General features: G+C 41.4%; 1 protein-coding gene across 1 annotated transcript in view; it reads right to left on the bottom strand.

The window, feature by feature from the left end:
* Nucleotides 1–13416, bottom strand: part of TNIK (TRAF2 and NCK interacting kinase) — a 410774-nt gene that overhangs the window by 61923 nt on the left and 335435 nt on the right. The window contains exons 13-15 of the mRNA XM_061193436.1: nt 12107–12217; nt 9924–10112; nt 1005–1169 (exon numbers count right to left, since the gene is read on the bottom strand). Coding sequence (XP_061049419.1) covers nt 1005–1169; nt 9924–10112; nt 12107–12217 — 465 coding nt within the window. The remainder of the gene's footprint in view (nt 1–1004; nt 1170–9923; nt 10113–12106; nt 12218–13416) is intronic.

Raw genomic sequence — 13416 nt, 5'->3', positions numbered from 1 at the left:
GCCTGGACTCACTATATACAAATAAAAAAACAAGTGCCAAGCTGGCTGGTACTGAAAAATCTTGGACCTCATATACTAAAGGCAAACTTAAAACCAAGACTCCTTGATTGTATCTACACTTAAACTCCAGTTCAGATAGCATTACATATTTCAAAGGTGACCTCAGAATATTCCGTGGAAGTGTTAACACCGGTGGATACCTGGAAGAAGTTTAAGACATTTGGGTGAAAACATCTATATTACCTTTATTTTTCATGAAATTTCATACTTCATTTCAATTCCTATTTCATTTTTGGTATATATAAAATCCTCTAAAACTTCCAGAAACTTCCTCCTTATCTAAAAGTGGAGATATCTTCTTTTCTTTTCCAAATAGCTTAAAACAATGGTTCTCAAACTTCAAAGTGCATCAGAATCGCTTGGAGGCTATCAAACCACAGACTGCCGGGCCCCAACCCTAGAGCTGCTGACCAGTAGGTCTGAGGTGGGACTCAGAATCTGCGTTTCTACCAAGTTTCTGGGTGATGCTCTGCTGCTGGCCCAGTGACCACACTTTGAAAACCACTGGCTTAGAAGACACAATTTTACTTAACCTAGTCCATTTAATTTTTCCAGTTTCAGGCTCATGCGAAAATCCCAAGGAACAAAAGATAATATAATAGTTTATACGTATGAAAGGTCTACACAAATTTTCATTTTGGAAATTATAACTAAAAGGATGCTCGTTCTGACCTGGCAGGAACTCCTCCGGGTCTCCAGAGAGGCCAATTTACCAAGAAGTGACTTTGTGGTTGGCTTAAAGTTAAGGATGGTGCTTTTTTCTTTCTCACTCCTTCTGCTGCCCTTCACATTCAGTGGGGTCTCCTATCTTACTAGAGATTTGATATTAAAAGTTATGACTTGGCTGGACCCATGCCTGAATCCATGTTACAATTCCCTGGGCTTTTATTCGACTTTACTGTATACCTGTTGAAAAAAGCCAGCGGAATGAAGGGAGGATGTACCTGGGGATCTACTGGTCTGAGCATGGGGGGTGTCCGAGCAGGCTGAACCCCACTGATGCTGAAGGACTCCGACCGTGGGGGCAGGTTGGGGTCTGATATCCTGTTGGCAACCTTGTGAGGCATGGCAGGTGAACTCTGCCGGTTGAGCCTTGACCGTTCTTCTACCTAGAAGCCAAAAAATGAGAAAAGAAAGAAAGAAAGAAAAAAGAGTGCCTCAATGGATGGAAGCTGATTTACTTCCTAGTTAGGATTTTCTGTAGTCACCTGCACAGCCATTTTGCACCCCTCTGATCAAATCACTTTAGAAAGCTGAAGCTCTCCCTATCTGCTCTGCATCAGAAATTTGCAAAAAGCTCTTTCTGTCAGAGTAACTACTAGCATGAAAAACTCACAGAACACTTAAGCCATCATCCTTCCATCACCCATTATCTCGTGCTATTCCGTTGGCTGGGAATTCGGGATCTGCTTAAGAGTTTATCGTGCATTAGTTGGAACACCGTCCTGCTAATCGGTCACAAAGCCAGGGGTCAGTGAGGGAGAGAGGTAACTACGGCGGGCATTACGATTGCTTGGGGAAAGTAGAAAACTGCTTTGAGCTGACTCACGGGACAGGGCAGGGAAGGACACAGGAGGGCTGGCAAGAGGATCAGCTGAGCGCCATTGATTTCTTCACGTGCCCTACTCATGGGCAAGGGGGCCTCTCAGGCAGCTCACTCCATGAGCATGGCCTGTCTTAAACTGACTTCCCGCATCATTTTCTTTTTCTGTCTTTTTCTCCCTTTCTTTTCAGGTGTCTCTCCCGGCTCCCTAGAATACACTGTCCCAGCGCCTTCTTTCCATTCCAGGCTGGGCTCCACTACCTCCCTCTACCCTCCTCCTGCCTGTTTCTCCACACATGGCATTCATTCTTGCTACTCCACCTCTCCTCTCCCTCCTCCAACCCTCTCTCCTTTCTGGACACTTCATTTCCTTGTCATTCCCTTTCTGCAGAGCCTCTCTCAGCCCAGAGGGGATAACTGGTCAGAAGTGCTTTACAGGGAAGGCTCTCTTTACAGGTAAAAGTTACCCTTGGTAACTTATTTGCTGCAGACAGATTGTGGCAGTGGACAAATTAAAGGAAATTTTAGATAAACAAAATGTACACTGCAAGACATGATTTAAAATCTTCGACAGCTTTAAGAGGTCTAGCACATTTCTTCCAGGTCCACCTTGTCCTGCCCTTTATTTCTTTAGGGTCAATTTGACAGTTGTAATTTCCAAATTCACGGGGGCAATGCACCCCACCCTGATGACCCGTAACTCTCTTCTGCCGACTCACTATCTTTGTGTTGCAAGAGCCTGTCATGGAACCCACATGCAGGTCCTCAAGACATATTTGTATGTCACAGCTAAGAGCTTTTTAATTCATTTTACTTCCTGATTTGAAAGGAAAATTCAAAAGAGCTATTCTTTCCCATCCTCCCTACCTTATTTTGAATCTTCCTAGAGGCAGACTCAGTCTCATACACAAAATAAGTCTGTTTTTAAAACTCTCAAATCAACTACAAACATGTTAACATGTTAAGATGTGCCATAGTGTAGAAAACCACCCTCTTGCCTCTACTTAGCGGTAATTTGAACACCTCTTCCCTGACCGTGGCTGTGCAGGGTACATACAATTGGCATCTAGTTGACTTTGGTTTTGAAATTCCACGTCCCAGAAGCTTACCACGTACCAAATAAGATTAGCTGCAAAAAGCCAGGAATATACACCAGAACATGTATACTTTGTGTATGTGTATGTGTGCAAAGTATTACATCAGCAATAATGGGCTATTATTGCATTGAGCAAAAGGAAATAACAAAACCTGACTTGAGATAAGACCACAAAGAAGAGAAAGTCCTGCAAAGACAACCACAGATAAACTGAGACCAAGGCATGCAATGTATTGCTTTTCGAAATACTAGACTCTTTGAAAAGAAGGTGACTATTTCCAGACGACTGGAATTAGTCAAATATCAACCATTTTCTTATTTCCAGGGAAGATCATTAAATAGATAAATCACATGTATAAGTACCCCTCACTATCTGAACTCTCACCATCCAAACCATTGCTGTCTGAGGTCAGGAATCCAAGAGGTTTGGACTCATTTTCAGATAAATACCTGGCTATCCAAACTATAGCCACTTATTACCTGACATTTAGGAACCAAATATTATAAGGGAGTGAAGAGTACTTGCTATTATTGTTTTTTTAGCTGTAAAATATCCTCAGACTGTTTTAAACCCACATTCAGAAACAGCACATTAAAAATAAGTCTAAAAGTCTGTCCCCCAAGACTCCATCTTGAACAAAGAAATTATATTTGAGATAAAGAATTTTTTTGGCAACTGCCAGTAACAAGGCTCCAGTAAAGGCAGCACCTTTGTCTCTAATAGGACCATGGGCCACACGGGCCCTAAAGCTGTTGTTAGAAATGAATGGGGCACAAAGTGGGGTGCCAATTTTCACAGGCAGTTAATGGGTTTGATTAGTCATGTGTAGCTATCACTAATGTACTTCTAGTAACATTTCCTATGCCTTCTCTAAGTTAGTGTAATACTAAATCCTACCATTACTATGTTTCAGTTTGTGCCATCATAAAATATATGGTGTGAATAATCTATTGTTATACTCAGCAGATTATTTCAGGATAAGTCCAATGTGGTGAAATTTCCTGGGTTGGAGTTTGTCCAGAGAAATTTGAAAATCTATGTGACAGGTGTAACAATGAGGCATCGGGCTACTTTGTCTCAAGAAAATCTTGTCCTAAAGTCTTTAGGAAGATAATGTTGTCTATTGCTTTTGCACCAAAGGGTATTGGAGCAAATATATCAAATTAAACATCCAAATAACAGTTTCAAATGGACAGAGGGGAAGCTGGCCCTTCTGCTTATTTTGCTACTGGGCAAAGGCCTGTCTCCTGATTCATCACATCTTATGTCTACTAACTGAACAGTGAGTGAGACAAAAAAGAAGGTGTTTTCCCCCAGATTAAGAATGTATTGTGATTAAAAACTGGCTTACAATCAAGATATGTTTCAGTCTGCCTTTCATGATACTAAAAAAAAAAAATCTATTAGCTGAGCCTTTGCTCCAACCTCCTGTTGCCAAGAAGTTGTAAAATATCTTAAGTACCACCAAAAAAGAGTGTTCTAGTAGCATCAGATAAACAGTGTCAAGGTGTTAGACCATAACAACAGGACATTTATAACAAAGGATTTCACACTTGGCGGGATTATCAATAAATACAGAGAACAACATTAGGAGAGACTGATCAATTTTACTATAGAATCAGGTTTTTTTCTTATTAAAAGGATCATTTTAACATCAAAACTAAAATAACTTTGGAGAGGTTTGGAAAACCTCCACAGAAATACTATACTATTTACTACAGCATTACGGGGAGAAAGAAAAAATAACTGTGGTCTCAGAAATAAAATTCTGCTCCAGGCAGGACTGTATTATTCACTGGGTACTTAAAGAGTGATGTCTAAGGCCTTTGAGATATATAAAAGTTGCATGAATACAGATGACGTGAAAAGAGACATGTTAATTACAGGATTTGAAAAAATTTCAAAATAAATATACATTGAAACATGTATAAGTGTAAACATTATATCAATGTCAACTTTTAAATTGTTTTGTACATTTGAAAACAATTTATAGCTTCCAATGTCTCACTTAGCAATAATGAATGATAGCTGCTGAGAGAGAATTTCAAAACAAAATTATAGAAGTAATTTTTAAAATGTTGACAACAAAATATATTTACTATGTCATATGGGTGCATTTTAATAATATGTTATATGACTGTAGGGTCTGTGGGGTTTACGAAGCTCTTAGAAGGCCTGCCTTAACAGCTAATATGTGGTGAATTGAACACAATCGTACGGGAATATTTTTTCCCCAACTGGACAAAACAATTTGATTTTTGTCTTTACTGGCAATGCTGGAGGAAGAGAAAGAAGTCCAGTGATTTTTAAGTCCTCGTTAGGTACTCTGACCTCGCACTCACCAGGCACACAAAGAGTTGAGTCATGCTGTCTTTTGGCAAAACCACATGGGTAGATGGTTGCTGAGTAAGACTGGTGCTATCCCTTCTCTGGGGCACCTTTGAGGACAGGGGAGGCTCTCATTCATAGAGAATGCTTAAAATGTAATCTTGTCTAAAGATAAGGGCCTGGACTACTTTTCCAAGATCTACTCCTAACCAATGATTGCACAGAAAAGTACAGATCCTCATGTGAATGGAGCACATAACTTAAAAGTAATGAGGCAAATCTTTGGCAAGCTGAGATGGGAAATTAAAAAAGTGTGTATCTATCACTGGGGAGAGGTAAGTGGAAGAGATGGGAGATGCATGTGAACTGCTCATGTGAAATCCCAACCAGAAACAAGAGAGGCAAAACACTTATTCCTTGTGGGCAACAATGGCCTTGGGAGCAAAATAGAAATATGTTGAATCGTGTATTTCATTTGCATTTGTACAGCACCTACAGTTTCAATGGCACATTCACATACATGGTTGCCCAGGATCCTCCCAAACTTGAGACAGGAAGTGCAGATGGGGAGGCTGCACCTCAGGAAGTCTATGAGACTTCCAGGTCACAAAGACCATAAGTGGAAGAGCTTGAACCCAAACAAGCTCTTTCCTATTTCCTGTCAGGCCTCTCTCATGCTAAATCTTAAGAGAGATAAGTAGAAACTGAGGAAAGATGGGAAAAAAGCCATAAACTCTCTAAATAGTAATATGGGACCTCATATATAAAATAATTCATATAAAAAGAAAAAACCATCAGTGTAGAGCAGAGAAAACAAGTGGAGAAGAGTTCTTATGTACAAGGATTTCAAAGTCCAATGGGCTGATGGGATATAAAGAGACATCTTGGCCCATCATTTGCCAAATAAAACCATGGCCAGATGACTGGCATGCATCAGAGAGAAAGAACATGATGAAGTGTTAAAAAAAAATTAAAATACCATCTCATGCAACACTCATGTAGACAGAGCATTCTGTCACTGCTGTGTGCTGGTGAAAATAAAAAAATATTATTGCCAGGCCGAGACAATCACATGCCATTATAAGAAACAGGAATCTGTACCATTATAAAGAAAGGGCATTATAAGAAAAGGAATATCCATCTTTCAAAAAGTGCCAGTGGGGAAAAAAAACCTTCAAATTTTGCTGATGTTTAACAGAATATCATATTGATGTTTTCACAAAACAAATCTGACTTCCATTCCAATCTAGAAACGGCAGAGAATTTGAAAGGGGTGAGAATGCCCCCCACTCCTCCTTTTAATGGAGACATTAACGTTCCTTTCTGGCTGAAATCTGAAAATCAAAGTCAATGTAACATTTAGGACAACTAGAATACTCAGTAAAAGGAGAGAGAGAAGAGCTCAAGATTTGCCAATAACCAAGTATTTTCATTTGTTCTTACTACATCCGACAGATTAATAAGAAAGGAAATGAGAAATGTGATGATTTATGTTTTACAAAATTAATCAACAAAAACACGGAGGATGAAACATTATAACAATATTACACTGCTAATGAAAAAAAATGTCAATTGGAAATAAGGAAAAGTAAGTGGATGGAAAAGTAATCAAAGAAGGAAAAACCACCCTGATGAGAAGGTTTAGAGCTGAGTTAGAAAACAATTATGGGAGCAGATTACAGAAGAGGCTGCTGTGGGTGGAAGACGGCCAGGTGGTGTCTTCAATGCCATATGGGGCAAAAAAGCCCAGACCCTCTACCACAGGAGACCATGGTATAGCTGCTGCCTACCCATCCCTGGTGGGGATATTTTCAAATTTATATCCTCGCAGAGGATGCTTTTGAAAAAGAAAATGGTACCTTTTATTCTACTTCCAAAAAAAGAACCCAGGTTGTTTTTATTGGTTGATAATTAAGATACTGCTGAGCTAGAAATTCTGTCCTTATCTAAAGTCTTGAAATGTATTTCACTGTCTGGCTACTTTCAACCCCACCTACCTCCTACTATAAGAAAAGAAACCTGTAAATAAAGCTCTAGAAGAAAAGTTCATACATTGTTGATTAGAAGCATTGAGAGATCAGGAAAATAAGGATTTTCACACTCATTTTTATTCCCATTTTAAGAAGTGGGTGTTAAAAAAAATGATGAATTAAACTAAAGCAGACAATTATTTGTACTTATTTGTATACCAGTTGCTCCAATTCCCAGTTTAGCACTGTCACTCATTCTATCATCTAAATGTTTCATCTTTCTTCTAAAATATGAATACCCACTCTAAGACTTGGGAACTGTTTAATGAATAGATAGGTGGTTAGTTGGAAGCTGGATTATGTTAAACACACCCAGGAGGATAGGATTAAACCTAAAATCCTAAAAGAATGTTCCCACATGTCTAAAAGTCCATGAAGCCCAAAGGAAGAGCTCCAGCTGTCAGGAAGCCAGGGACCTTGGAAGACGTCACCCACCAGAGGTGGCCCAGACCTAGGATGGCCCGGGAACCTCACATCGGGTGTGCTTGATGACACAGTCATGCTGTCTGCACTCCCACTGGCTATGTTTCCTTTACTGCTAGGAGCCTGGCCGAGAAGCACAGGGGAATTAGGAGGTCTACAAAACTGCCCTGATGATATCTGCAAAGATTTGCCCCCAGGAACGGCATGGCTTCTGAAAGCTTGGGAACTGTGAATTAGTTCTGAAGAGAGAGGACAGGCCAGGAAATTTAATGATGAGGACAAATAGTAATTAGAAAATAATGAAGTCAAAATGTTTAAGTTCAAATCAAAACATGCTGGGTAGAGGTGGAAAGAAGGAAGTGGAAACTGCTTTATGTTTCCCCCCCTTTTCTGGTACATTTGTGCATGAGGGAGCTGCACAAGGGACAGAAGAAATTCTGGTATGCTTTGCAAGGCATCATGGTCTTCTCCAATGGGATCTGTTGGTGTTCCTTTCCTAAACTCATGCTTGGGGCTGGGAGCACTGAAGATCAGGTGGTCATGCATCAAAGAGAGGTCATTTAGTGACGCAGCACTTCTTAGAGGAGTCGAGGTACTTGTATGGATGCATGAATTCATGCCCCTCCTGCCCCGAGGTACATATGAGTCTCTAAGGCCCTCCTTACTTGCTGTAATGGACAACTGGGGGCTCATCACTTTGGAGATGTTGGGAGAGGACACACAAATGACCTTAAGTCCTGACTTTCGAGTTGGGCTACATCTTTGGGAGCGAGATCGCTTTGTTGATCTCACTGTGGTCCTTGAGGCTCCCTGCGGCTTCAGTTGCTCTTCAAGACCAAGTCTAATAGGATAAGCTGGTCCATCTTTCTTCCATGAGCGATGCTCAAACAGGGGTCTTGATCTGGAATCATTAATTTCTGCAGGTGCTACTGGCATTAGCTTAGGAGAGGCTAGTTTTTCAGTCTCTCAATACCTGCCATGATCATGAGCTGTGAGTCTGGCTTAGCTGAGGGTTTCAGCTTGATGTGGTTAAAGAATGGTTTAGCAGTGGAGGAAGGTGACACATCTCTGCTAGCCAGGAACCACATCAGCTGCTGTTTAACAGCATAGTGATTGTGCTTAGCTGGAAGAACAGGTGGGTTATTAAGGGGTTGGTGCTGTACCTGGGAGTAGGATCACAAAATTGAATTACTGACCTGGGAGAAAGAGGCAGTTGTTACAGACATAGGTAAATACAAATCGCATTCATAGACTCTAAGGGAAAGTGATCAAAAACGTTCTTGACACTGAATGACTTTTCTCTACAGATTTAGTTTTTAAGTTTTAAAAGTTATTAGTTTTGTAAAAATAGTATAAAATCATTATAAAGGATTTAAACATAAACACATAAAACATAATACATAAAAGTATTAAAAAGTTTAAAGAAAAAAACTCTATAGTTTCTACTTCCAATAAACAGCCATTATTAACATTAGGACAACATAATTTCAAGCATTTTCTATACAGATGTAAGATACAGCAGAAAATTAAAAATTATACAAATAGGATCTTACATAAGAAATCGGGTTCTGGTAATATTGTAGTCTAGATAACTTGAAATAAGCTCTAGCTACAAATATCTGAAGATACTAGAAGAAAATGCAGAGTAATATAAATCACTCTTTCAAATGACTAGTTATGCTCACAAGAAAATAAAGGAAATCATTAGTTGCCACATTAATGACAGAACTGAAAACCAGGGTGTCAGGCATATGAGATGACACAGTGACTTCCTAGAAGGGTTGTTGATCTTGGCGAGAGTTATTATTTTGTTTGTTTGCCTTACTCATTTGGTTACCACCCTTTTTTTCCTACTATTCAAATAATTTTTAATGAGATTTTTACATAGCTCATCACAGAGTCAAGTTCCTGAAAATTCTTTCTTAGTCTACTAGTTGAGCAAATGAAGGACCATTACTTTGAAAGTATTTGCAAAAGAAATATAAATGACCTCTGACCTGGTAAGTGAACCACAATCACAAGTCTGGGTCCAACTGTGTGTTCACTGTTACCACAGAACATGGAATGTTAGTGACAATACTAATGATCACTTTTAGGGTCTAGGTATGGATAGGAAATGATCCTACCTAGAATTCCTTAAGTCTTAAGTCATATTCTTCCATGCAAAAGTCACTGAAAATCCTCCTGCCACAAACTCAATTAGATTCCAATAAGGAAAAGGATTTTCTACTTCCTGTTGTTACTTACAAAAAGAAGAACAAATGGATTAAGGTAGAGAAATAATGTTACAGTTCTTCCCAAAGCAAAGCATTTGTGTCTCATAATGAATTATTTTCCAACTTTGTAGCACTAGTTTAACTCTCTATTTCTACTGGAGAAACTCATTATGGCCAATTTCCCCAATACAGCACAGGTACAGGCTGTACTTGCTTGCTGACTTACCTCCTTGGCCCATGCTGGTTTCTCACTAGGACTCATCCCTTCTTTGTAATGGTACAGTGGCTTCTTCTCCACAGGCCTCTGCTCCTGCCGCTGATGCTGAAGGGAAACCAAGTAGTCTCTCTCTTGCTTTAGCTGTCTCTGTAGTCTTTCTGCTTGTCTCTGTTCTTCCAACTGTTTGCGCTTATATTCCTGTCCAGATCAGGAAAGGAGAACAAAGAAAAGGCTAAATCACCATACGGAAACCATTGGCCAGTACCAGTGAAGCATGCAATGGAACCAAAAGAGATGATAAATAACAAAGGACCTTAATACCAACAGAACCACAAGAGGACATCAGGATGTGCCATAGAGATAAACTACAGCCTTGGGTCAGCATCTGCACAGAATGTGGCATTTAATGAAAACACTATTGTTTTAATGGCAACCCCTACAGAATACCACCCTTTGCAAAGTGACTTGCCCTTGATGAATTGTAACCAAGAAAGTGGCAATAATGAGGACATTTGGATGGTCAGCACGCAACCCCTATAAGGAACCATCCACTTCCTGGTTTAGTAATTAAATCATTCAAACATGTACAATTAAGTACAAAACGAAATAAGTACGTAAAGATACTGCCTAAATCATCTTTTGTTTAACAAAAACTTGGACCAACGAAACCATTAGCAAAAACCATGGACAGGCTAAAAAAATATCACAGTGCCACTGAATAAAAAGTTCAGTTAAAAAAAAAGATACACCAAGAAGCTCATTTGGAGAGCAGTGCAATAATAATAATAAAAAGTACTTCAAGTGGAAGCCTCCCGAGCAGGGAACACAAAATGTTCCCGTCGTAAGGGTAAAACTAATAGTCTGCAAATGAAATATGACTACAGAGCTGAGTGGGTTCTTACGAAGAGGGGCACTTTGCTGTGATTGTATTCCAGCATGTTGCAAATGACCTCAAACATTACTCTGCAATAAACACAATGGGTCTCAAAAACAATCTGAACTTATAATAAGGCTGGATTCATGTTAAAGTTTCACAAATAGCTGGAGTTAATAAAGAATGCATAACAAGTATATTAAACATATTGACTCAGCACACTGGGTCAGGAAACGAATTAAGTTTTAGGAGATTTTCCAGGTCCTTGAGGCTTGGAGGATCCCCTCCTTCCTGACTGGCATGTTAGAGGAGACCACACACACACACACACACACACGCGCGCGATGAACACAGAGCAGGTCAGCTGGCTTGGCTTTCCCATTACCAGAAGTAGAGCTTGTTCATGCAGTAGCTGCTGCTGCAAGATCTCTAACTGTCTCTGCTCCTCCTCTAACTGTCGCCTGATGTACTCCTGGAGAGGTAGGTGGCAGAGAATTCAGAGGAACACAACGAGAGAAAGAGAGAGAGAAAAAGAACCGGTAATTTCAAGGGTGACAAGAGCTGCCAAGTGAAGTGTGGAAGGAAGGAGGGGAAAAAATACCCAGACACCTCCTCACTAAACAGGAAAGGTACCCCGCACCGAAGCGAAAGCGTTTCAATGCAGTCAAAAGCACAAGCCCTCTACCTGCAACTGCAGTGGATTGAGATGGCTATGTGCTTTGCTGTTACTCTTTGGTTTGGAGAACCGAGCTATATTTCAAAACTTTTCATGACAGGTTCCCTCTTTAGGGGCTACCTGAAATTAACAACGCTATAAAGTTCAGAGGCTCCTGTGCAAGCAGCAGGGGTAAAATAATGGTTGAATGCCATCCTGCACTGCCTCTGTAATGGAACCATCTTGCAGTTTCACTGCACTGTCAGAATGTGATTCTAACAAAGAGAGAAAGGGGCCTGCATCGATGGCTCCAAGTCAGGGAGACCAGAGTTGCCTGAGTAGAAAAGCTCTTCTGAAGCGATGGAAGAGGAGCACTTGGCTTGCTTATCACGCTTCAGTGCTACTTTCAGAGTAGATGCCCAGGGTTGGGAAAATCACGAGATCCAGATGCGTCAGGGGACTTCGGCCTGGGGAGGAAGCCAGGTTGAATGAGTGGGCTTTGCCAAGGTTGTGCGTTTGACTTCTTGAATAGGTGAGAATGGTTGCTTGCGAAAGAGTAAAAACCTGCTTAAACCTGACCAGACCTAAGAGAAGGCGCCCCACAGCCCAGAGGCGGCTGGTGCTGCCGTCCGCGCGGGGCCGTCGGCGGGGCTGCAGCGGTACCTGCTCGTGCTCTGCGCGTCTCCTCTCCTCCTCCCGCCGCATCTGCTCCTCGTAGTGCCGCCGCTGTTCCCTCTCCTGCTGCTTCCGCAGCTCCTTCTCTCGCCTTTGTTGCTGTGGGGCGACAAGCAGACAGCCATGAAGGGAACGGGCAGCGGCGAAGGGTGTCGGCAAGCCGGCAGGGAGAGCTGCAGGACCGGGGATGTGAGCTCTTCACGAGATGCCTGCCTACCTGCCTGAGGGCTCCTCGCCTGTGCCATCGGGGGACGCATTGGCCAGGATGGGCTGCTAGAGAGCAATTCAGTGTCTACCACGCAAGGTGGGCTCCCCGGGTTTATGCGTCTCCCGAGAAGTTCCCATTCAATGCGTCCTCCCGGTTGGCTGAGGAGGGTTTTCAAATCAGGGGTAGGTAGAACACCGATGTATAATCAGTTACTTATTATATATCATCAAACTGTTTGTGAGATGCTACAGGCTTTAAAGCACATTCGCAATGCTCATGCCATTCAGTCTTTTTGACACCACGTAGGGCAAATGTATCATAGATCAAGAAAGCAAACACCAGAGAAGGGAAGTGACATGTTCAAGGCTACACAGTAACTGTGACTATGGGCAAAACAGAATCTACTGACTCCCACCTGGTCACTCCACTTTCTGATAGACCCTGCTGCCTTTCTTTTCTGGGGCAGTCACTTTTAAGTGTCGATTTCAACTTGTCACTCAAGTACGATGTTAAGCTCAGGAGCCATCATCATCTCATACAATCATTATGCCTCTGAAAGTGGACGTCACGGCAAGCACCTTTCATGCTTTATCCTATTTCATCTGCACAAAAATCTTTTCAGGTAGATATTATTAATACTACTATCTCCTATTTTAAATGAGAAAACAGAGGCACAGAGAGATTAAGTAGTTGTCCGAGGTCATGCCCACATTCAAGGTCATACTCGGTTAAGTGGTGGAGCTTGATTTCAAAGACAGGCAATGTGACTCCAGTCTGAACTCAATCAATACAGAAGATGAAGAGGCAACAGGAGTGACAGATCATAATTAACCCAGTTCTTCATTATATTCTCAGTAAGGAGAACATCTTAGGAGTAGCGACAGGAGCCAAGGTTTCCTAGGTAGGGATGGTACCATTCCCCAATCCTTGGAGCATTTGGCATGTGTGGGACACTCATACGTTACAAAGTGTTTCCCCGTACCACAGGCCAGGAGTGCCTCTTTTGAGAAATGTTGCAGGCCCTTTGTATTGGAGCCCCATACTGGCATTAGGATTTCTTCTCCCTCAAATACAAGGTTTGGAGGGGCCG

Source organism: Eubalaena glacialis, chromosome 6, assembly GCF_028564815.1.
Source record: "Eubalaena glacialis isolate mEubGla1 chromosome 6, mEubGla1.1.hap2.+ XY, whole genome shotgun sequence".
In the NCBI taxonomy this organism is placed as follows: domain Eukaryota; kingdom Metazoa; phylum Chordata; class Mammalia; order Artiodactyla; family Balaenidae; genus Eubalaena; species Eubalaena glacialis.
The sequence above is the reverse complement of the archived record's forward strand: the minus strand, read 5'-3'. Positions and strand labels throughout refer to the sequence as shown.